The 26020-nt window shown below is 47.0% G+C and overlaps 1 protein-coding gene across 5 annotated transcripts in view; it reads right to left on the reverse strand.

Moving 5' to 3' along the window:
- The window catches only part of kiaa0586 (KIAA0586 ortholog), a 667340-nt gene that overhangs the window by 76045 nt on the left and 565275 nt on the right, over nucleotides 1–26020 (reverse strand). For all 5 annotated transcript variants that reach the window (XM_041214268.1, XM_041214267.1, XM_041214271.1 and 2 more), the window contains 2 exons: nucleotides 20125–20201; nucleotides 2648–2779 (listed from right to left, as the gene is read on the reverse strand). In XM_041214268.1, the coding sequence (XP_041070202.1) occupies nucleotides 2648–2779; nucleotides 20125–20201 (209 nt within the window). The remainder of the gene's footprint in view (nucleotides 1–2647; nucleotides 2780–20124; nucleotides 20202–26020) is intronic.

Genomic DNA, 26020 nt, shown 5'->3' on the forward strand with positions numbered 1-26020 from the left:
TGTGTATTGCTAATTTTTTGTAAAATTCTGTTGTTCCATGTCATTTATATGGATTAGCAATGCATTTTAATCAAATACAAGTTGTTGAAAGGGTATTCTCAATTATTGGTAAAATAAAACTGTATTGGACACCATAATGTTAACAACACTTCTAGGTATTGCTACAAACATGCAAAACCGATGGGCAGGAAAGGACCATTTAGTTCATCAAGCCTGCCCAAACGCGCATGATAACAGGAGCAAGATAATCAGAGATTCCTACCCCCCAGCAGTCATGTGATCTCCTGGCAGGGGCAAAAAAACAAAGCCAATAAGAAAAGAAATACTCTGGACAATACCTTTCCAGTCCTTTATGCAATCAAAACCAGCCCAGGAGATCACATGGACCATATATTATCTGTTAAATCACTTACTTTTTGTATGATGCAACCTGTAGGGATGACAGTGGCCAAAGACAAAAAGGTTTGAAAATATCTTGTGACAAGGAATCATATACACAATATAGTGCAAAGAGGCAAAGTCACTGCAGTGTAAGGGGCCAGAAAATTATAGCACTTTTTATCATGTAGTGAAAAGCAAATGCTTCTCAGCCATTTCAGACAGGTGGAATTGTAGAAGTACTGAGAGATGAATGCAGTTGGGCTCATTTTTGGAGTCCAAATTTAACAACCACCTGATCTGGCTGGGATGCTGATTTTCCAGTTACCTCATTATAAAGGAACAATATATGAACCCTACCAAAGTATCAGTGATACCCGAGAAAGGAAGAGGAGCAGTTGTTAGATGTGTGTGTGTGTGTGTGTGTGTGTGTGTGTGTGTGTGTGTAGGGGAGGGAGGAGTTGTCAGAGTGGTGGGAGGAAGTCTCCAACGGACAAATAGCAATAGTTTGTAAACTTGAAAGCAGGTCCAGGCAAAAAGTTGGGAAATCATATATACACATAAATAAAATAAGCTGTAAGTGTGAAAGTGAGCAACGTTGCCTGTTGCCCACTATCTATCGCTCTCTCACGCTTGCTGCTCCTCCAATCAGAGCTCTGCAGTCAGTTCCCACTCACTGACTGACAACAGAGACTATTAAGCCCCTGTACGTTGGACTAGCCCCGAAGGTTGGAACACAAATTTAAAATGGTGGATTTCCGAAACATCAACGTCAGAAATTTGCCAAACGTGGAAATTTCTCATCCCTGAATCCATGCCCCAGTCAAGAACTGGTCCAGCTCCCTCTTGAATATGAGCAAAGAGTAAGCACCCAGAGCATCAGTTGGCAATGCATTCCAGAGGCTCATTACTCTTCAGGAATAGAAACCTTGATCAGGTTACTTCTAAATCTATACTGTTTTGAAGCTTATGTTACAAAAAGATTGGGGCAAAAGAGTAAATAAGTCTTACTACAATTATACAGGACATTGATGAGGCCACACCTGAAGTACTGTGTGCTTTTGTATATTTTAGAATTCATATTATCTCACATGGTCTTCTATATAACTACTCGAGAACCCAATTCCATACTCCCTTCGGTGGGGGAGTACATTATTGAGGAGCTTTTGCCAGGATCCTTATAATATCTGGAAAAATTATAATCTAGCTTTAATTTACTAAAAGGCTACCTGGAATACAGTAATAATCTGGGCTGGCTCTTTTCCTTTGTGGAGAGATGGATCAGTCTTTCAGACCCATTTAAGCTTCCCTGGGAGCTGTCTTTCTCAACCTGAAGTTGAGAGGAACCATCTGAGAGGTGTGCCTAGAATTATAATACATCATACTAAGGGAATTAAAGGAAATGGGGGTATTGTGGAAAGGCGGCTTTGAGGCAGAAGATCAGCCATGATCTTGTTGAATGGAGGATCAGGCTCAAAGTGCCAAACGGTCAATTCCTGCTTCTATTTCTTATGTGCTAATGGAAAGTAAATAAACTCATCTCCTTAAGCCCAACTGACTTAAGTTCTTTAAGCCAGGAATTGTTCTGGTAGCTCTCCTCTGAACTGTTTCCAAGGCCATTATATCATCCACCATTTGAGGAAATCAAAACTAAGTGCAGTACTCCAGATGCAATCTAACCAGTGACCTGTATGATGACAGAATGGAGTCCTTTGATTTTACTGAATGGTTCTATTAATACAATTCAAAATGCTGTTAGCTTTAGCTACAACTTTTCTACATTGGTCATGAACTTTCAATGATCTGTGCACAACAACACCTAGATCTTTTTTTCTCTGACCTTCTTTCAGTACCCTCCCCTGGAAATGATAAGTACATTCTACAATGGTGTTGTCCATATGCATGATACTTGGCCACAAGCCTTGCCAGGTTTTAGTGGGCAGCCAGGATGTAGTGCTGGCATACCCCACCATGAGTAAAACTACAGTGGTGGCGCAGGGAGGCTCTTAAGTGGCCGTTAATTGGCTCACCCCCTGCATCTCTCCCGATGTGGATAAAATACCCATGGGGCAGGAATGGTCAGTTAGGCAGCGAGCACAGCACTGCTGCCATGATGCCCTCCCTGCCTGCCAACACACCCCTGGGGGAACATAAAATTCCAGCCCATGAGTCTATAGTTTCTTGGTTTTAGTTTGCTGCAGTCTTGAAGTTTTTTGATAATTGACCTAAAACAATAAAGCTTATTAATAAAATTCACTGCTTGCTTTACCTCAGGATGATGTACTTCTTGTGGAGCATAGGGACCTTGACTGACTTCAGCTAACGTTGTGCCAAGTGAGTATTTTTGTAACCCTTTGGTAGGCTTTGAGATTACCTGTCCCTCACTGGGGGGTTCTTCATCCTAAATAAATAAAACAGTTCAATGTAAAAGAGAAATGAGCAAATAAATTGAAAGCGTTTAGAATTTTTTAAATCTTTATTAACATACTGTTTCATTTTTACACCGTATTTTCAGGATAATATCCATCTACTGAGTCACAATTTCTGAGTTACTGAACAAAGTACAGGGGAGCAAAATGATTTATTACTTTTATATTTTTAGCAATAGTTACTGAGGGCTCACTCACACAATATTAATCTTGAAAATAAATCAAAACCATCTGATTTAGTAATTCCCAACAGCTTGACTATTTTTAATAACTGGATCCATGTAAAAACACAAATTCTAATGCCTTCCCACACAGGATGCTGATGCTGGTAAGCCTCTGTTCCTTCTTTTCTGCCTCTATATCTCTTCTTCCGTCCCTTCTACATGCCTGTCTGTCTCCCTTCTGTCAGGCTCTTCCTTCCACTCCATAACTGTGACTCTGTGGTAACTCTCTCACTCTAAGTCAGAAATTCATGGGTTCAAGGCCCATTTTGGGACATGAGTATGAAATGTAAGATGAAATTTTGGCGCAGTACCAAGGGAGTGCTCCACTGTGGAAAATATGATTTTCAGATGAGTCTTAAATTGAGGCCCTGTACACCTATCAGGTTGATGTAAAAAATCCTAATGCATAATTCAAAGAAGTGTAGTAAAGTTCTCCCATAGCCCTGGCAAGCTTTTATCTCTCAAGCATCACATAACATACAAGTGCCTACGTAACAAGTGACTACATTTTGAAAAGTAATCAATTGGCCATGAGGATGTGAAAGGCACTATATAAATGCTGGTTCTTTTTTTTAGCTCTCTTCTCTTCTGTCTTTTTCTCCTGTTTCCCTTCTTTTACTCTCCTCTTCCCTTCTGTCTCTGCCTCTGACACTCCTTTTATCTGTCACTCACTCTCCTTCTTCCTGTCAGCTGCTTTCTATTCATTTCCCTGTACTGAGTTTCCTTTTCATCTCTTGCAGTTCCTTTCCCTTTGTGTATCTCTTTCTTGCTGTCCTGGTTCCCAGTAATTTGGAATTGTAATTTATCTATCTGGCTCTGTTACCACTGGATTTAGACATCACAAATTTGCAATTTAATCATCAAAAATTTGTGACAGGATGTGCTGCTGAAGTCTTTTCAGAATCACGTCCCATAATTTATTGATATCTTATGGTTGATGCAGGTGTGTCCCTAAAGTATTCAGGATTCTTCATGACTCAATTAGTTTATCCAATGAAAACGTAAGCCATACAGCCCTGGGAATATTGCAGGTTTAATTCTCTGTCAGTAGTTAGTTAATATGTGCTAGAGTAGTAGTACAGTTAATTACAGTTGGCCTCAACAACGTATAAGAAAACAAATTTTGGTTCCTACTCCTAATTGTTTTCCGATACCAGTCTGCTTAAATGTGGGTAATAGCAGAATTGAGGTTCACTACAAAAACAGAATTACCTGGAAAAACTCAGCAGGTCTGGCAGCATCGGCGGAGAAGAAAAGAGTTGACGTTTCGAGTCCTCATGACCCTTCAACAGAACTGAGTGAATATTAGGAGAGGGGTGAAATATAACCTGGTTTAAGGTGGTGGTGGTGGGGGGCGCTGTGGTTGTAGGGGCAAGCAAGCAGTGATAGGAGCAGATAATCAAAAGATGTCATAGACAAAGGAACAAAGAGGTGTTGAAGGTGGTGATATTATCTAAACGAATGTGCTAATTAAGAATAGATGGCAGGGCACTCAAGGTACAGCTCTTGTGGGGGTGGGGTGGAAAGACTAGCAGGGCATAAAAGATTTAAAAATAATGGAAATAGGTGGGAAAAGAAAAATCTATATAAATTATTGGAAAAAACAAAAGGAAGGGGGAAGAAACAGAAAGGGGGTGGGGATGGAGGAGGGAGTTCAAAATCTTAAGTTGTTGAACTCAATATTCAGTCCGGAAGGCTGTAAAGTGCCTAGTCGGAAGAGGAGGTGTTGTTCCTCCAGTTTGCGTTGGGCTTCACTGGAACAATGCAGCAAGCCAAGGACAGACATGTGGGCAAGAGAGCAGGGTGGAGTGTTAAAATGGCAAGCGACAGGGAGGTTTGGGTCTTTCTAGCTGACAGACCGCAGGTGTTCTGCGAAGCAGTCGCCCAGTTTAAGTTTGGTCTTTCCAATGTAGAGGAGACCGCCTGTTCACTGCTTGACTCACATATGGACAATATACCTGTGAAACAGTATGTACATCAATGAAAAGTCACTTTTATTTTGGGGTGCACTGAGAGAGACAAAGGTGAGGGGAAGACTTCGACATGCAATGAAAATGGCCCATCCACACAGCGTACAAAATATTTTCTTTTATAAATCACCCCCACCCTCCCCCTTTCACCTCTTCGTGGGTCCCGAGGCAGCACTCCCTTAGACCCACGCAGGTCCTGTATGCCAGGAGGATATTTTCCCCCTTCTGCTGACCACAGCTTGTTGGATGTCTGGTACAAGTAATTGGCTATTATGTCCAGCATTCAAACAGCAGAGATCATGGGGCAGAATTTTCCCTCTGGGCATCTGAAACCCGCTCATCAGGCTGAAATGGAGGTTACAAAGTCTGCACTGTGTGGGAAACAGTCACTTGTTTTGATTTTCCCCAATTAATGGCCAGAGGACTGGTTCGCCATCCAATTAAGGAAGGTGGGTGTGGTTCTTGAAGATGGAAGACAATCAGAGGCTGCCCAGCTTGAAGGAGCAGCAGGCTGCGAGGAGAGCTAAGGGAGAGAGCACTTGAAAATGGAGGAGCTTTCTCAAAACATTTCAAATTTTGAATTAAAAAATAACTTTTGCAGCTAGGCCACCATTGTGGGGGTTGGGGTGTGCGAAGCAGCACTCAGGCAGGCAGCAAGGGCCTCCCGGCCTGTCTGGAGTGCAGCCCTCACCCACCCCCGTCCGACCTAACACCGGGTGACCACTTCCAAGCACGTAGACTGGCCCCTGCCACCTGTGGGAACCTGACGGATGACTGGAAAATCCCAGTTGTCTCCTTTAAATGGCCTTAAGTGGCCCTTAATGAGCCTCGCCGGTTACCCAGTGGCTTGTGTCACTGCCATCTCCCCATCCTGCCTGTATATAAATGACCTGGGGGCTGGATGGGGTGGAGGAGCCAGCACGTGGCCTGTGGGGATAACCCCAACCCCATCTGAGCCTCCAATCCCGGACCCGGTGGAGTGTAAAAATCGAACCCTATGTTTTTCTCACTGGCATACAGTTAACATACATGCCAATGAGACTGGTTCCTGTGAAATGATGGTGGGGGAAGCACACAGAGGTGGTGTTGGACAACTGAGCAATGATCCTCCCATGACCTTTTGAAACATTGGGCAGAAAGTCTAGGCCAATGTATTTCAAGGAGGTGGGAGGTGGTGGATGCCACAATGGAGCAGCAAATTGGCAGAAGTAACTAAGCTCAGTTTAATGGCCTCTTATTTGGCTTTCAGCCTTTTTAGGCTTCTGGCTATCCAAGTTGAATGACCAAAGAACTACCTGGCAATATCAGAATCTCTTCAGAGAATTTGTACGTTCTATCCGCTGTATATAGTGAGAATTAGATTTAAAACTTAAGCAAGTAAAATTGCTTGAGGTATAAACTGAAATGAAAGTAAAATCAAAAGGCTTTGAAGTTCTGGGTACCTCAAATTATAAATAATTTGAGACGCAAGAAATTATAGGAATAATCCAATTAGTCTAAAATTATTAGTAATGTTTTAATCCTTTGCAAAGCTATTATAAATTACAGAGATAAGAGTAGCCGAAGACAAAAAGGCCTGAAAATTTTTTATGACAGGGAATTATGTAATGATAGCATTTTATTCTGATCTATAGTGAAATGCAAATGCTTCTAGGCCACTTCAAATGGGCGGAATTATCAGGCTTCAAGTGGGCAGAAACATTAGTTTTCCCTTTGTTTGACTGAGATTTTCCAGCCCCGTCGTGGCGGGACTCGCCATGGGAGGTTCAGCAGCCCAGCCAAAAGTTCACTGACTTCCAGTGGACCGGACGATCTCAGCGGCAGATGGGGGTGGAAAACCCCGGCCTTTTCTTTGGATTACCAACAAGACTGTGCACCAGTGCATTAGTATCAAATCATCTAAGTGACCTCAGCGTTTCAGCATTCAAATTAGTTAGTGCATATAATACAGGATGAAATCCATACAAACTAAAGAAAATGGTCTTGCTGGATTATGTATATGCGAGGTGAAGCAAAGGGCAATGGCAGTGCTTCACAAACTATTTCCCAATGTGACACCATTTTAACTTATCACCACCATCTCAAAGACAATTAGGGGTGGGCAACAAAGGCTGGCCTTGCCAGCAATGCCCACATCCCATGAATTTATATATATAAATATATATACACACACAAGAAAAAGATAACTCTTGAAAATTAACGTGACACCAGGCGTCAGCAAAAACAAAACAGCAATAAAGCAGCAAAGTAATATTTGGTTTGATATTATTAAAGTTCATACATTATAGATCAACATATAATAACATATCATATAAATATGAAAATCTGTGTTTTTAAAGTAGTTTGTAAAAATATTACTTTTTTATGTTCTCACGTAGGTTTCAGTCAAACTCTCCATATTCTATGGTGGCAGAAAACTCAGTGAAGCCCTTCTTTCCCCCATCACACACATACCTCTTCACAACCTACCTCCTCCCCCACATACTAACTAATGTTCTCCCTCCCATCCTCAATTCACTCATTCGTGCCCTCCCTCTCAACCCCACTCACCCCTCCCAAACCCACACAGCCCCCACTCACTTGTCCATGCCATCCCTCCTTGCCTACTCAGCCCCCACCTATTCATCCCCCCTCCTGCACCACTCTGCCCTCTGCCTGAATTTCTCCACCTTGCCCGGATGTGGGGGAGCTGGAGTGAAAAAGCAAGCATAATGATGGTGGATAAAATGAATAAAAGGGAAACATTTTACAGAATTAGACTCAAATCCTAAACCTTTATAAAACGTTAATGTGAGAGAGAAGAAGCTATCAGGGCCCAAACCCCAGGCCCCAGGCCCCAGATATCAGCTCAACACACCCCCACCACCCATCACTGCCTAGTGGCCTTGGATCCCAGCCCTCAGCACCACTCTCCCCCTCCCCCCAGCCCCGCTTCCCCCTCCAGCCCTGCCTCCCCACCATCTAGCCCCATCCACCATCAACCCCACCACCAGCCCCAGATCCCAGCCTCCAACGCCTCAGCCCCATTCTCCCACCCCACCCTGGCACCTCTTCCCCCAGACCTGCAACACTCCAGCAGTGCCTTCTTGTGCCAGAACAACAACTCCTTCAGCCGCTGTTCCACCTCCTCTTCCTCACCCCCATCCCCGCTGTCAGTGGGCAGTTGTGGCTCCTCCTCAACTGACACCATTTAGATCCGCTCTGCTGGGGAAGAGTGAGCTGCATCCCTGCGAGATAGGAGCTTGGGCCCTGGGGGATCAGACACCAGCAGGCCAGGGAGGGCAGCTTATTCCATCACTGGACACTTAAGTAGTACTGGGGTCCCAAGAAGGCCGAGGCCAGAGGAGGTGCAAAGTAGTCACTGCTGCCGAGGGTGGGATGTGGTTGAGACCATGGTTGGCTGAAATCTCTTTCCCTCCCTCCTGGAGCTAGAGACTGAAGCAAGCAGTGGGCTGTGGTTGGGTTGGGATCGAGTCGCTCCATCAGTAGCGGGGCCGCAGATTGAGCGGGAAGATCCAGTTGTCCTGCACCACCAGCAGTGAATCCTACAGTGGAAGCGGCACCAGGAAGACGGCCCAGCACAGGCAAGTGCTCTGCAGGCTGCATATTGGAGCAGCAGCTACTGGGGGCACAGCCTCTGCATCTCCCAATCACAGAAAGTGAATCAGATTGATGGCAGATTAAAGAGGAGGGGAGGGGAGTGGCAGTTCCCCCAGGCCAGGTAGAGGTTGAGAAAAAAATTAAAAGGGTGCAATTCTGTGATCTAAAAGTCAGAATTCTGTTATATGGTGGGAATTTCTCGTCCTTGAAATTATCTAATCATTTTGTTATTTTTTTAAAAAATTAACATAAATTATATTCTGAGATGGTGTAAAAGATATTGTGATATAAACCATGTCAATGTGACACAGGTATCAGTTTGCAAATATGTTTGTGGTGATCATTAAGCTTCAATCATTAGCCTGTGGTGCATGTTTTGACCTCACCACATTAGTGAGGCAGCTTTTCCTCTTATTGTTTGGGTGTATAGGATCATTAGTATGCAATACAGAGGAAAATTGGGTGAGGGGGGACTGCAGCCTGTAAAATAACCCACCTGATTGTCTTTCCACTAATGAACATCAACTGAGTTAAAATTAAATGCATGTGAACCTCTCTGCCTGATTATTCTCTATCTGCTCCCTCCAGGCAATCTTCTACATCCATTGCATTTACATAAACTTGCAGTCTATAACATATCTTATTTGAGGAATGAGAGTGCAATCAGTTAAATGATAGCAATACATATCTGAATTGATTTTTTAGTTTTTAATATTGTGAATGATCAAATTTTGGGCAATGCAACAGCCTCTGTAATAATTTACACTCTTAGGATAATTCCATTAACTTTTGCATCTTACTGATGATGAATTAATTTACCGGTGACACTTACTGTCCAAAATAAAACTCCTACTGTCTGTTAAACAGTAACGCTTCAAAAACAGGCTCAATTGCGTTTAGTCTACAGCAAAGAACTCTCCAACTGTTTATCTCTCTAAATGACACTGCATTATATTTTTCATTATTCAGCCAGTACAGAAAGTAAAGAATGTCTAGCACTCAAGTTCTGTACTTTTTGTGTAAATACAGGACATGGTGTTAAGGTTTCAGATAATGGTTGTCTTATTTTATCCCTTTCCTAGTCCTCTTGTCAATTTTCTGCCCTCCTCCTTTCCTGGTTACATGGCTTCAAGCTGGGGTACAATTCTATACCCCAATACTCCCCAATACTTCAGCTAAGTTGCTATTAGTCACTGTAGAGCTTGATTCTATCCTCACTGGGTAGCAATCAGAAGCAGGAACACTTGCTGAATTTCCCTTCCTTAACCCAAAGACATTAAGGTAGATTGCAGAGCTGCCAGTTAATTCAGAACAGAATGGGAGAATGGGAATTAAACCCGGAACAGCATTTGTTGAATAAGCTTGAACAGCCTCCAGGGTAGCTAACTTATTTTTTTTAGTTAGCAATATGCTATGGAAATTTCAACAGAGAGCTTCACTTGACATTTTGCTTGCAGGTTTTGGTTTGGTGATTTATTGCAAATTTGCTAGTTTAGGAAAGACAGAAAATCAGTTAGGCTTGTCATTTATTAATTAATTCTTTCATTGGATGTGGGTATTACTGGCAAAGCCAGCATTTGTTGCCCATTCTAATTGCCCTTGATTTGAGTGGTTTGCTCGGCCATTTCAGAGGAGAGTTAAGAGTCAACCACATTGCTGTGGGTCTGGAGTCACAAGTAAGGATGGCAGATTTCCTTCCCTAAAGGACATTAGTGAACCAGATGGGTTTTTACAATAATTGACACTAGTTTCATGGTGACTATTATAGAGACTAGCTTTTAATTCCAGATTTTATTAATTTATTTTAAATTCCACAGATGCTGTGTTGGGAATTGAATCCATGACCCCAGAGTATTAGCCTGGGGCTCAGGATTACTAGTCCATTGACATTGCCACTACGCCACCATCAGTGGTAATGTCACTGGACTAGTAATAGATATTCCTGATATCTATTCAATGGGCATGTGTGGTGGTTGGGTGTGGACCAGGGGCAGATTTACAAAGAAACACACCGTGCCGTGGTGCACGGACCTCAAAAGACAGGGGGGGCCCAAAATGCAGGATGCATTATAAACCTGAACGCGTTGTAAGATAATACAGCCTGATGACTGCTGCATTTTTAGTTTGAATGTAGATTTAAGACTGGTGTGAGATAATATAAAACAGGCTTGTCCAACCTCCGACCTGCAAGCCGAGCCCCCCCAACGTAGCACCCACCCTGAGGTAAGTGCAGTGGAAGATTCTTAAAGAAAATGCTCCTCCAATCATAGCCTGTTGCTCCACTGCATTTGCTGCAGATAGGCTCACTTGTGGAGAGGGGAGAGACTGCTGGGCCTTGGGCGGGGGTGGGGGGGATGATGGAGGAGGAGGGGGGGATGAAAGAGGTGGGATGGAGGAGGAGAGGGGATGGAGGAAGAGGGAGGATTGGGGAGGAGCAGGGGATAGAGGAAGAGGGGAAGATGGAGGGGGGTTGGAAGAGGAGAGGGGATGGGGAGGAGGGAGATGGAGGGGAGGAGGGGGATGTTGGGAGAGGGGGATGGAGGGAGAGGGGAATGGAGGGGGCAGGGGGTGGAGGGGGCAGGGGGTGGAGGGGGCAGGGGTGGAGGGGAGGGGAAGATGGAGGGGGTATGAGGAGGAGGGAAAGATGGAGGGGGAGTGGGGGGATGGAGGAGGGGGATAGAGAAGGGGGGATGGAGGAGAGAAGGGGGGATGGAGGAGGAAAGGGAGTGGGGAAGAGACTGTTGAGCCTGAGAGGTTGTGGAGGGGAGAGACTGTTGGAGCTGAGAGGGATGGAGGAGAAGGGGAAGATGGAGGGGATGGAGGAGGGGGATAGAGGAGGGGGATGGAGGGGGATAGAGGAGGGGGATAGAGGAGGGAGGGAGGGATGGAGGAGGGAGGGAGGGATGGAGGAGGAGGGGGAGTGGGGAGAGACTGCTGGGCCTGGTGGTGCGGAGAGAAAGAATGTGGAAGCGATTGCTGGGCCTGAGAGGTTGGGAGAGGAGAGATTGTCGAGCCAATGGGGGTCAGAGAGGAAAGGCTGCTGGGCCAAGGCGGGTGGAAGGGGAAATTGCTCCAGGCCGGAAAAGGCTGGATGCAATATTTCAAGTGGATAGTGGGGGTGATGAGGATGAAAAGACTCACTGTCCAAGGGTATGAGAGGGAGAGTGTGATTTAGTGTGGGTATCGAAGTGAGTGAGTGATTGTCTGTGGGTGTGGGTGTGGGTGTGGGTGTGGGAATGAATGTGGGTGTGGGAGTGAGAGTGAGAGTGGGAGTGGGTGTGGATGTGGGAGTGACTGTGTGGGAGTGAGTATGGGTGTGGGAGTGTGCCTGTGGTAGTGAGTGTGGGTGTGGGGCTGAGTGTGGGTGTGGATGTGGGAGTGGGTGTGGATGTGGGAGTGACTGTGGTTGTGGGAGTGTGAGTGTTTATATGTGTGTGTGTGTGTGTGTGTGTGTGTGTGTGTGTGTGTGTGTGTGGCTGTGGAAGTTTGTGTGTGGCTGTGGGAGTGCGAGTGTGTATGTAGGTGTAGGAGTGGGAGTGTGTGTGTGGATGGGAGAATGTGTGTGTCTGTAGGACTGGGACAGTGAGCAGAATTCTCTGCCTGTCAGACGGGCCGCGATTGGGTCCGTGCTGCCATTTTGTGCAGGTCGGCTAATTAAGGCCTGCCCAGCATGAAACGCGGCTCCCAAGGAGAGCGGGAGTGGGCGGGCAGCGGCAGGACGGCTATGACCGCCGGGTCCAATGGCGACCCGGTTACCTGTTTAAAAGTGCTCCTGCAATCTTGCAAAGGCTTCCAAACACGGCCAGCAGAAGGGCTCCCCTGAGTCCTGCTGGTGAGCAGGCCAGGCAGGAGGGTAAGGCAAGGGGCCACTGTGCCCCTCATTTCTCAGACGATTGCCTTGCTGCCCTCCTCGAGGAGGTGGCAGCACGGCAGGAGGTCCCCGTTCCGAGGGACAGGAGGAGGAGGCCCCCCCCCAACATGACCAAACATGCCTGGGAGGAGGTGGCAGCTCCCACCATGTGGTGTGGCGCACCTGGATCCAGTGCCACAAGCGCTTTAATGACCTTTTGCGCACTGGTGGGTGCCATGTTGCCATTGGTCAGTCAACCCAGCAGGTAGGCATTCCCCCTTGGCTCCCACACCCACAGCTCTGAGTGCAGTTACTGCATTGAATTATTGATGGCATGTGTCCTTCATTGGGTGGGCCAGCAGATATTGGCAATGCCGAAGTCACCCTGAGAGGCTGGTGATGAGATGGGTTCTGCACCCTCAGCATGCGGTACAGTGACGCCCACATTACTGTTTTGGAGGCAACCTGGAGGACCTGCACCAAGGTGCAGTGCTGCAACTGCAAAACATGTCAAAGTCAGACTGCTGACATGCTGGGAGGGGAGCTTCGGTCTATCTGCTGCCCTCTGCATTCCACGTGCTTGCGCCTCCTTGCTTTGCAAGGTTGGACCATGTGGTGCCAAATGTGATGTAGGCTTCATTTGGCAAAGTCAGGGGACAGGCCTGGCACCTTTGTGTGAGTGTGCAGTAGTTGTTGGGTGAGGAGGCACGGGAGCCCTGCAATGTTCCAGTTTGGTTGGGATGGGACGGCAGCGAAGAGATTCCAGGTACAAGTTGCACTAATCAATGCTCTTTTCTCCTTTTCGGGAGAAGAATGCTCATAATGCTGCCGAGTGGTTGAGGACTGGCGGAGGGCCGGCCCAGTTGGCCATCATTTCCGGGTTCGAGCAGGAGATCCTCAATCAAGTGTCGGTGAGGCTGGGGTGCCATGGGCAGGTATGTTAGCCCAGCACTGAGATCACCATTAGAGTCCCAGCAGCCATTACACTGCTAAATGTTCAGGGTTTGAAGTTTGCAACACGGCTTGACCATTGCTTATGGAAGGATAAGCGCATAAAGATCCAGGGGACAGGGGTGCACATTGACATTGTCTCCACGTTAACTAATCAAATGCCCTTGTTCCTCCTTTCAACTTCAGCAGATCAGAGCCAGGAAGAGGAGGCACAGGGACCCCCCTCTCACACCTGAGGGTCCTGAAGTCTCTGACCCACCAGCATCATACCGTTTCTGCCAGGCAGGCACCAGCGCAGATATTAGCATCTCGGTGGGAATTAGATCATCGGCTAGTGTCCTGGGGCACAGCGCTGAGGGCATTTCACAGTCGCTGGAGGAGCTGGTGGAGACAGAAAGTGCCCAGGGTGCCAGCAGTCGGAGGACTGCAGGGGACCAGGCACATGCTCAAACGCTGAAAGTCCAGCAGAGTGTGCGCGAAGATCTGGCGGAAATACATGAGGCTTGGTCTCCGTGGTGGAGGAGTCCATGCGGACCCTCGCCAATGCATTGAGCCACTTGTCCGAATGCCATGCTTCCTCCATGGAGAGAGTGGCGATTCTTGTGGAGAGGCTCCTCTAGGAGACCAGTCAGGGCTTCCTGGGGATGCACGCGGACCAGCGAGCCTCACAGCGGCATTGACCTCAGCTGGTCAGTGCCAGTGTGGGAGATGGTCTTGACACCAAGTTTCCCAGCTTGGTGCCCATCCATCTATGGTGAGCAGGGAGTTCTGAAGCGACCGCACGTCAGCGCAGCAGCTGCCTGTCATCTCTGCGGGCTCTCCTCGCAGGGCGCTCTGGATGAGGGCAGCTGCTCCTCTGCCCCTCTGCCAGTGACCGTTGCATCTGGTGAGGCTGCGAAGACTGGGAAGATGCCAACCATGGCACTGGCTGCTCCCTCCCAGGCGGGGCCAGCACAGGCTCCACGGGCCAGAGGACATCCGCCAAGGTCATTGAGGCCAATAGGACAGCACAGTGAGCAGGCTGTCTCAGATGCCAGTACAGGCAAGGGGACAGCACCCGAAAGCGTAAATTTAAGGCACCTTGGGCACACCATGGGTTTCTCACTGGTGCTTTTGTGTTGCCCTGCAATGAGGTCATGATTAGTTGGCATGTTGTTTAACACATTTGTCATTTTGTTTCCTTACGATCATTTTGTTATATCACTAAATTTAGACATGTGACCATGGCTGAGAGTGCCTCTTTTCCTCTGCAGGTGGATGGTTATGCATGATGTTATGAGTGAATTGTGTCACATTGAGCTTTATTGACAAGGCCCTTAGTTAATGTTCCTATCCAGGTAGATTTAGCACTCAGATATCGAGAATGGAGCCTGCAGCACAGGCTTTTGTTAGATTTCCCTCTGTGGTCTTCTAGCTGAAGGTTCATTAGATTAAAGCCCCCCAGGTGTCCCTGCCTCCCTGCAGTATGCCCGGGTCAGCATCTACCCCCTCAGCATTTCCCTGTGCGTGATCATCCTCAGACTCGCATCGTGTGCAGCCGCAGCAACTGTGTCGACATCTTCTTTGTCCACAGCATCTCCCCATTTCCAGTGCAAGATTGTGGAGAGCGCAGCATGCATCCACTATCAGCAACACACGATCTGGGGAGTACTGGAGTGCGCTCCCTTAACGGTCCAGGCATTGGAAGCGCATTTGAGAAGATCGATGGTTCGCTCCACCACAGCCCTTGTGGTGCCGTGGCTCCTATTGAACTGCTGCTCAGCTTCTGTTCTTGGATGGCAGAGAGGCGTCATGAGCCACCTGCTGAGGGGATAGCCCTTGTCACCCAGCAGCCATCCATCCAGCAGGACTGGAGCACTGAAGAGCTCCAGCAACTGGGAGTGTCTGAGGATGTAGGCGATGTGGGAACTGTCTGGGTACCTTGCACAGACTTGTAGAATCAGCATCCTGTGGTCACATACTATCTGCACGTTCATGGAGTGGAAGCCCTTCCTGTTGACGAAGGCACCCGGCTCACCTGCTGGTGCCTTGATGGCCACATGTGTGCAGTCTAAAGCACCCTGGACGCGGGGGAAGCCAGCAATGGCTGCGAAGCCTCTGGCTTGCTCTGTCTGGCTGACCTCGTCCCAGTGGTAGTGGATGAACATCAATGCACGCCTGAACACAGCGTCTCTCACCTGCTTGACACAAGCGTGGACAGCTGATTGGGAGACACTGCAAAGATCACCCACCGAGCCCTGGAAGGAGCCAGAGGCATAGAAGTTGAGGGCAGCTGTGACCTTTAGAGCCACTGGCATGGGGTGCCCATCCACATAGTTAGCGGAGATCTCAGGGCCTATCAGCTGACAGATAGAGTTGACTGTCTCCCTTGAGAGACGGATCCTCCTTGGCACTGCACCTCAGACATATTGAGGTAGCTGCTTCGCCGACCGTGTACCCTGGCAGCAGGATACTGGCGTCTTCTGCAGCCCCTTCTGCCTTGGACTTCCTCTTGGCCCTACGCCCCTTGTGCCTGTGCCTCTCCTCCCATAGGTGGCTCCCCTGGAGGCTAGATGTGCACTCCCGGCCTCCTCCCCCTTCTGGCCCTCCCTTCCTCCTCAGAGGAGGTGTCTCCAGTGGAGAGCACAACTCCCATTCCCAGGCTAAGAGAAGGCTTCCTGAAACCTGCAGGCCCCAAAAAGGTTCTTCACTGCAGAGTACTGACCTGGAGGTTGTGAATTCTGTCCAAGCAACTGGTATGAGTTTTGAAGTATTTCTGCTCACACAGGCAAGTATTAGTAGCTTTCAAAAATATATATCTGACTGAGCACATTCGTGACCCCACTGACCCCTCTTATCCCGCCCATTGACAAGGTTCATACAAATGTGTCCTACCCACCTGCCCATTGTGCCCATGCGACGACCTGAAGATCACATGGGCCCTGAAAAATCGCCATCAATTGGTGCCTCAAGGGCTTTAAGTGGCCCATTAATTAATGGCAGGGGCACATCAGAGATCATTGTGCGCCCGCCCAGTGAAAAATTGCAATAGCTTGCGGTGATGTCGGGATACTCGCCCGACCCACTGTGCGTCATTTTACACATTGGTGTGCAGGGCCTGCCCCCACACGCCAACAGGAAAATTCTGCCCTGTGTGAAAGAGTGTGGGAGGGAGTGAACGTGTGGGTGTGGAAGTGTGTGGGTATGGGAACAGACCCCAGACAAGGCAGCGGACAGACCCCAGGCAAGGCAACAGGGAGCAGTGAACTCCAACTGAGGTGAGAGAGAGTGTGAGGGTGGTGGGTGGGGGAGGAGAGTGAGTGTGTGTGAAGCACTGATCAATTTGTGTATTTTCTTGGTCTTGGGGGTCCCAAAAAATGAAGCTGAGCACAGGCCCCACTAACTATAAATCTGCCACTGATGAGGTGAAAATTGAACTTGGTGGTAATACCACTGTGGTCAAATAAGTCTGCTGACACTCAGTGTAAGGCTCACAAATGCACTTGTCTTTAACAAGGAAGAAGATGCTCACATGGGGTTACATAGGACACAGAAACAGGCCATTTGGTCCAACCAGTCTATGCGATTGTTTAAGCTTCACTAGAGCCTCCTCCCATCTTTTCTCATTTAAATCTACCAATGTAACCATCTATTCCTTTCTCCCCCATATGCTTGTCTAGTTTCCACTAAAATGCATCTATACTATTTGCTAACCACTCCTTGTGGTAACGAATTCCACTTTTGTAACACTTTGTGAAAGAGAAGGTAATTGAAATACTGGATTGACTAAAAATTGATAAAGGAAAGGCCTTAGAAATGCTGGCTATACTTAAGATTGATAAGTCACCAGAACCAGATGAGATGCATCCCAAGATGCTGAAGGAAGTAAGGCTGGAAATTGCTGAGGCACTAGTCAAAATCTTTCAATCCTCCTTCGATGCAGGGGTGGTGTCAGAAGATTGGAGAATTGCAAATGTTATGCTCTTGTTCAAAGAAGGGATAAATTGGTCACTTTCAGGTTGGCAAACTGTAACTAGTGGAGTACTACAGGGATCTGTGCCTGGGCCTCAAATATTTATATATTAATTACTTGAATGAAGGGATCAACTGCACTGTAGCCAAATTTGCTCATGATACAAAGGTAGGAAGGAAAGCGAGTTGTAAGGAGGATACAAAGAGTCTTCAAAAGGAATAGAGATAAGTTAAGTGAGTGAGCAAAAAATTGGCAAATGGGACTATAATGTGGAAAAAGGTGTCCACTTGGTGAGGAGAATAGAAAAGCAGAATATTATTCAAATAGAGAGAAAGTGCAGAATGTTGAAGTACAGAGGGAACTGGGTATCCTCGTACATGAATCAGAAAAAGTTAGCATGCAGGTACAACAAATAATTAGGAAGACAAATGTAATGTTGGCCTTTATAAAAAGGGGATGGAGTATAAATGTTGGGAAGTCTTGGTACAAATGTCCAGGGCAATGGTGAGACCTCACCTAGAGTACTGTGTACAGTTTTTGTCTCCTTAAGAAGTGATATACTTGCTTTGGAAGCAGTTCAGAGAAGGTTCACTAGGCTGATTCCTGGGATGAAGCACTTCTCTTGAGGAAAGGTTGAGCAGACTGGGCCTGTACCCAGTAGAGTTTAAAAGAATGAGTGCTGGCCTTATTGAAACATAAAAGATTCTGAGGGGTCTTGACAGGGTAGATCCTGAGAGGATGTTTCCTCTCATGGGGGAAACTAGAACTAGGGGCCACAGTTTGGAAATAAGGAATTTCCCATTTAAAATGGAGATGAGGGAGAATTTCTTCTCTCAGAGGGTTGATAATCTTTAGAATTCGCCAGCCCAGAGAGCAGTGGAGACTGGCTCATTGAATATATTCAAGGCAGAGTTAGACAGATTTAGATCTACAAGGGGGTTAAGGGTTATGAGAGTGAGTCGGAAAGTGGAGTTAAGGCCACAATCCGATCAGCCATGATATTATTGAATGGCGGAGCAGGCTCAAGGAGTCATATGGCCTACTCCTGCTCCTATTTTTTATGTTCTTATGATAAGCCCAACAACTACAGGTCAGTCAGGTTAACCTCAGTGGTGGGGATGTGTTTCAAAATGATAATCTGGGACAAAATTAGAAGTGACTTGGACAATTGTTCATTAATTAAGGAAAGTCAGTACAAGTTTGTTAAAGGCAAATCAAGTTTAACTAAGCTGCTTAAGTTTTTTCATGACGTAACTGAGGGTTGATGAGGTGCACATGTACTTCCAAAACGTGTTTGATAAAGTGCCACATAACAAGCTTGTAAGGAATGTTAAAGTCCATAGAATAAAAGGGATAAAGAGGTAGTGGCAGCATGGATATGAATTTGGCTAAATGACGGAAATAGAGAGTTGTGGTGAACGGTTGCTTTTTTAGATTGGGGGAAGGGGTACAGTGGAGTTCTCCAGAGGTTGGTATTAGGGTCAGTACTTTTCTTGATCTATATTAATGACCTTGACTTGAGTGTGCAGGAAATCACTTTAAAATTTGCAGGTGACATAAATCTTGGAAGTATTGCGAACTGTCAGGAGGATAGAGATAGACTTCAAGAGACATAAGACAGGCTGGTGAAATGGGCAGATAAAATTTAATGCAAAAAAATGATGAATTTTTGTAGGAAGAACAAGAAGAGGCAATATAAATTAAAAGGTTTAATTCTAAAGGGGGTGCAAGAGCTGAGGAAACTGGGGATATGTATGCACAAATCAGGCAGGGCAGGTTGAGAATATGATTAATAAGGCATATGGAATCCTGGGCTTTATAAATACAGGCATCAGATTCAAAAAGCAAGAAAATTATGGTGAACCTTTTTAAGATACAGGTTCGGCCTCAGCTGGAGTACTGTGTCCAATTGTGGGCACCACACTTAATGAAGGAATTGGAGAGAATGCAGAGAAGATTTATGAGAATGGTTCCAGGGAAGGGGGACTTCAGTTACATGAATAGATAAGAGAAGCTGGGGCTGTTCTCCTCAGAGAAGAGAAGGTTGACAGTGATAAGATGGAGGGGTTCAAAATCATGAGAAGTCTAACAGAGTACTCAGGGAGGAACTGTCCCAATTGGCGAGGGAGCTGAGAACTAGACGACACAGATTTAATGTGAGTGACAAAAGAACCAAAGGTGAATAAGGAAAAACTATTTTACACAGCAAGAGATTAGGATCTGGAATCCACTGCCTGAGAGAGTGGCGGAGGGAGATTTGATCATTGGTTTCAAAAGTGATGTGGATAATTATCTGAATAGAAAAGAAATTGCTGGGCTGCAGGGAAAAGGCAGGGGACTTATTTCAGCTGAGTTACTCTTGCAGAGAGACGGCATGGACATGGCGGGCTGTGATTCTACATATGTATAATAGTGGCAACTCAAGTGAGGGGCCATCCAGAACCAGCACTTACCAAATCGTGCCGCACAAAGAGTCAAACTTAATCAATGGCATTTAAGTAATTCTTCAATTATGAGGGAGAGAAAAGAGAGTTACTGCAATCAGATATTATACTTGGTCCACTATGGGAAATGTTGCTTGGGCATTAACTATTGTTATATATCAGAGTAGTCACTCTCACAGATAAAATTACATTCACAAAACTGTCTTTTTAGCAGCAAAACTGAAATGAAATACAGCTTATAAAATGCAAAGCCAGAGATAACAGTGAATTTGAATTCAAAGAGTTTGTTGGATGAGTTTGTAAAGCCACATCTTTCATAAACTTACCATTTCTTGAGCATCTTGGAGTGTACTGGACAAACTAATATTGAGGTTTGGAAAGGATATACCTTCTTCTACTAAAGCTGAAAAAGAAAAGACATATTCAATTACGCACCAGAAAATGTTATCAAGAAATTATGAATACATCAGATACAGCAAAGGCTTTGGCCCTTAACAACAACCTAGCAGTAGTACTGAACACGTGCTCCAGAACCAGCTACACCTCTAGCTGAGCTGTTCCAGTGCAACTACAACACTGGCATCTACTTGACAATGTGTAAAATTGCCTAAGTACATTCTGTCCACAAAAAGCAGGATAAATCCAATCCAGCCAATTACCATCAGCCTACTTTCAATTATCAGCAAAGTGATGGAAGATGTCATCAACAGTGCTTTCAAGCGGCACTTACACAGCAATCATTTGCTCACTGATGCTCAGTTTGGGTTCCACCAGGGCCACGCGGCTCCTGACTTCATTACAGCCTTGGCGCAAATATAGACTAAAGAGCTAAATTCAAGAGGTGAGGTGAGGTGAGAGCGACTGCCTTTGACATCAAGGCAGCATTTGACCAAGGGTGGCATCAAGGAGCCCTACCAAAATTGAAGTCAATGGGAATCAGGGGGAAAACTCTCCTCTGGTTGAAGTCATACCTAGCACAAAGGAAGATGGTAATGGTTGCCCCAACATCAGGACATCGCTGCAGGAATTCCTCAGGGTAGTATCCAAGGTCCAACAATCTTCAGCTGCTTCATCAATGACTTTCCCTCATCATAAAGTCAGATGTGGAGTTGTTTGCTGATGATTGCAGAGTGTTCCTCAGATACTGAAGCAGTTCATCTCCATATGCAACAAGCATAACAAAATTCAGGCTTGGGCTGTTAAGTGGCAAGTAACATTTGCCCCAGACAAGTACCATCCTACAACCATCTCCAACAAGAGAGAATCAAATCATCTCCCCTTGACATTCAATAGCATTACCATCACTGAATTCCCCCACTATCAACATACTGAGGGTTCCCATCGAGCAGAAACTTAACTAGACTAACTATATAGGTACTGTGGCTACAAGAGCATGTCAGAGGCTGAGAATTTTGCAATGAGTAACTCATCACCTGACTTCCCAAAACCTGTTCCCCCGTGTAAGGCACAAGTCAGGCGTACCCTCCACTTGCATGAGTGCAGTTCCAACAACACTGAAGAAGCTCAACACCATCCAGGACAAAGCAGCCTACATGACTGCCTTACCACCACCCCCAGTCCACAACTTTAATCATTCACTCCCTCCTCCACCAATGCACATGAGGAGCCATGTGTGCCATATACAAGATGCAACATGCCAAGCCTCTTTCAACAGCATTCTTCCAAACCTGAGACATTTACCACCTAGAAGAACAAGGACAGCAGATGTCTGGGAACTCCACCACTTGCAAGTTTCCCTCCAAACCACAGACCATCCTTTCTTTGAATTATATTGCCGTTCCTTCACTGCTGTGGGGTCAAAATCCTGGAACTCCCTTCCCAACTGCACTGCAGGAGTACACCTATCCACACGGCATGGACTGCAGCTGTTCAAAAAGGCTGCTCACCACCACATTCTCAAGGGCACTTAAGAAAGGGCAACAAATGCTGGCCTTGCCAACAATGTTCATGTCCCATGAAATAATAAATAAAAAGTGAAAACAGAGTTGCCATTCAATTGTTGTTATGCGCAGATATAAATTTCACATAGACATGAACAATCGCATTGCAATTCAGAATTATAATGATGTACTAAAATGAAAATAATGGTTTTCTCCACATAAGTTACTGAAGTATCTTGTTTATTTAGCTTTGATTAGCAAAACACTCACTATTTGTCTTTGTAGGAGCACTTTGGAGCATGACACCTGACCTGTACCCTATGTGATTTCTGTTTTGGTTTTATATATTTATTTCTATATATATTCTGATCCCAAAAAGCAGGTTTAAGGCTTTCAATCTGTTAAATATCCAACTCTCCCAATATTTAAATATAAGGTGTGCATGATATCTAGTAGGTATCACAACTAGAAGCTGCCCATTGCTGACATGGTCTGCAGACATGAAGGCCTGAATTTTGTGCTTGTTGGGCATGCTTGATTGGCAGTCCCGGAAGCGGCTGTGATTTCCGTTTCTGACTGCGATCGGACCCCAAACATGATTTCATGCTGGCTGGCCGATTAAGGGCCAGCCAACATGAAACGCACCCAACACTGGCGATCCGCGGCAGCAGGGTGGGGGCACTGGGTCCAATGGGGGCCCAGCAGGGTATTTATAAACTGCAGAGGCAGCTCCCTGAAGGCTCTCAGGAAGTTTTGAGGAGCCTCAGGGAACTGTCTTGGAAAGACTTTTGAAATTTGCAGGAGTTGTGGCCTCAGCACCTGCTAGACATGCAAGGCAGGAGGGCAATGCTGGTAGGCACTCTGTCCCCCCGTTCTCGGACAAGTGCCTGTGCACTCTAGTGGAGGCAGTGAGTGGCAGGTGGGACATTCTGATGCCACAGGGTGGCAAGAGGAGGCCAACACAGCAGACAAAGAAGGCTTGGTCTGAGGTGGCAACCCAGGTCAGCAGGCATGACATAGTGTGTTGCTCCTGGATCCAGTGCCACAAATGGTTTAATAATCTTCTGCGCTCGGCAAGGGTGAGTACGAAGTTGGCATGGTATTGTGTGGAGATGTTGTGAAGGGTGGTCATCCTTCACCACACTCAGGGGTCTAAGAATCAGAGTGACAAATGGCACATACACCTATGCCATCCAAGGCTTGGAAATGTGGCCGCTAGCCTTGGGGGCATAGAAAGGTGGGATGTGCAAATTTGATGGGCTCCTCAACCTGGTCCTTCGGGGAGGGCGGGCAAAACTGGTACGGTTTTGAAGGCAGAGGGTGGACTAATGTTCCGAACAGGAGAAAAGAAGCAATAATGCTGTGGAGTACAGACAAACGGGCATTGGGGTGGCCAACCAACTGACCAAATTTGAGATGGACACCCTCGAGCTAGAGTGCCAGCGAGGAGCAAGGTCCTCAGGTCTCGGAGAAGCAGGGGTATCAGAGGAAAGTAAGAGTCTAGTGGACACATGCAAGACTGGTGGAAAGTGCAAACAATGTAGGGTCAATTTAGAAGACTTCTGAGCAAGAGTCTCCAATGATCCAGCAATTACAATGCCACCATGATGCTGTTATCCACCCACCCACCTGGTATGCGCATTGACTATGTGATGATTGACAATACTAACATATTGTCTTCCTCCCTCACATGAGCCATCCTCCAGAGGCTGTCAGGATGCTGAGGACCCTGCCTTGACACCTGAGGAGGAGCTGCTGACAGATCCACCAGCGTCACACCCTCTCTCGCTGCCAGGCACCACGGCAGACACAAGCACGTTGGTGGGCATTAACTCGACGGCTCAAATGGTAGTGCACTGTGGAGAAGGCACAGCACACTTGCAATGAGGAACTGGCAGAGAATGCCAGCTGTTAGAGGACTGCTGGAGATCAGAATGATGATGATTCCGAGGCAGATGATGAGCCTCTGGAGTCGTCCATCAGGCAGCAAATGCTGGAAGTCGATGCGTGGAGAGATCTGGCAGAGATCCCTGAGGGTCTGCATGTCATGGTGTTTGTCATGGAGGAGTCCATGAGGAGCTTGAGCCCTGCATTGGCACAGAGCACTGAGCGCACATGCTCCTCCACTGAAAGAGTAGCGACTCTCATGGAGAGGCAGCTCCAGGAATAGAATCAGGGGTTCCTGGGGTTGCGCTCACGCCTGCAAGCCCTCACACAGGCACTGTCCCCAGGAGGTCACAGCCAGTGTGAGAGATGGATGAGGCAACTAGTCATCCTGCTGGGTGCCCGTCTATCAATGATAAGCAGGGAGGTCCAGACCTACCTCACACTTGCGGACAAGCTGCCTGTCACCTCTGTGGGCTCCTCTCACGGCGCTCCAGATGAGGGTGGCAGCTCCGCTGCCCCTCTGCCAATGACCATGGCATCTGATGAAGCCATGACGACTAAGGAGTGCCCAGCCATGTTGCTGGTCGCACCCTCCCAGGTGGAGCATGTTCAGGACCCGCCGACTAGAGGATAACTGCCAAGATCATTAGAGCCGACAGGACATCACGGTCGGCAATCTGCCTCCAAAGCTGCTGCTAGTGATGCAGCACTCGCAAGCGTTAAGTTTAAGGCACCATGAGCACAGGATGGGGTTATCATGGGTAACATGCTTTCTTTTCAACAGTGTTATGTATTGTTTTTGTGTGAGAGTGACAACAAAATTATATTAGGTTCCTTTTTTGCAACTCTGGAAAAGATATAAATCTAGAATTTGTTTCAATGCCCTGAGTGTCCTTCATTTTTCCATTTATGCAGGGTTCATCAGTGCCTTATTTTAGATGGCAGGGGCAGCAAACCTTATTACAGAGTTGGGAAACAACATTGGGATCATGGGATTGCCTTCTCAGAAATGTGTGTGAAGGAGGCAGCGCCCTTGCCATGAGATTGAATCTGTGCCTTGACAGCCTAGCTGAAGGTGCATTGAATCAAGGTCTCCCTGGTGTCCCTGCCTCCCTGAAGGTTCCTCAAGTTTGCCTCCATGTCCCCACCCTGTGCCTGCCTGGCTACTCATCAGATCCATCTGTAGGATCATCCTCTGAGGCCTGTGGAGCTGCCTCGCTATCCTCATTCTCCAGTGGGTCCCCCCTTGCCAGAGCCAGATTGTGCAGAGCGCAGCAGACAATAATTATAAGCAACACACACTCTGGAGGATTGCAGTGCACCCCCTGATCGGTCCAGGCAGTGGAATCTCATCTTCAGCAGACCATTGGTCCTCTCAACCACTGTCTTTGTGGAGGCATGACTCCTACTGTACCTCTCTTCTGTCTCTGTCCTTGGGTGCCGGAGTGGCATCATGAGCCACCTTTTCAAAGGATATCCTTTGTCACCCGGCAGCCAACCATCCAGCCAAGCTGGAGCCGCGAAGAGCCTTGGCACTTGAGAGTGTCGCAGGATGTATGCATCATGGGAGCTGCCAGGGTACCTTGCACAGACTTGCAGAATCTGTGTATGGTGGTCGCATACTTCCTGTATGTTCATGGAGTGGAAGCCCTTTCTGTTCACGAAGGCATCCGGCTGACCTGGCACCTTGATGGCCACGAGTACAGTCGATGGCACCCTGGATGCGAGGGAACACAGCATGCTGCAAAGCCTCTGGCACGCTCTGGCTGGCTTCGTCCATCCAGTTATGAATGAATGTCATGACCCATCTGAAGGGAGCCTCAGTGACCAGCTTGATGCATCTGTGGACAGCTGATTGGGACACTCCACACAGATCCCCCACTGACTCCTGGAAGAATCCAGATGAAAAAAAATTGAGGGCTACTATGACATTTGGAGCCACTGGCATTGAGTTCCCACCCACAGAGTTGGAGGCCATCTCCAGCCCAATCATCTGGCATATGGATGTCACGGTGACCCTAGAGACGGAGACTCCTGCAGCACTGGTTGTCAGACATGTTGAGGTAGTTGGATTGCTGCCAATACACTCTGGCAGCAGGATGGTGGCGTCTTCTGCGGTGCCTTCCGCCTTGCTCTCCCTGCTGACTCTGCACCCCCTGTGCCTGCACCTCTCCTCCTACAGATCTCTCCCTGGGACACCGCTGTGGACACCTTGCCTCCTCTCCCTTCTGCCCCTCTCTTTCTCTTCAGAGGAGGCCCCACCAACAGAGTAAACAATCCCCAATGCTGAACAATGCTGAAATACAGATAGCTCTATCTCATGTACTGAATGCAGAAATCCTCCAAGAGAGTTGACATAACAAAAGAGTCCTCAAAACAAAGCTAACAAAGCAAATACTCCTGTAGAAACCATGAAATCTCAGCACTACAGCAG

Source organism: Carcharodon carcharias, chromosome 20 (assembly GCF_017639515.1).
Source record: "Carcharodon carcharias isolate sCarCar2 chromosome 20, sCarCar2.pri, whole genome shotgun sequence".
Taxonomy (NCBI): domain Eukaryota; kingdom Metazoa; phylum Chordata; class Chondrichthyes; order Lamniformes; family Lamnidae; genus Carcharodon; species Carcharodon carcharias.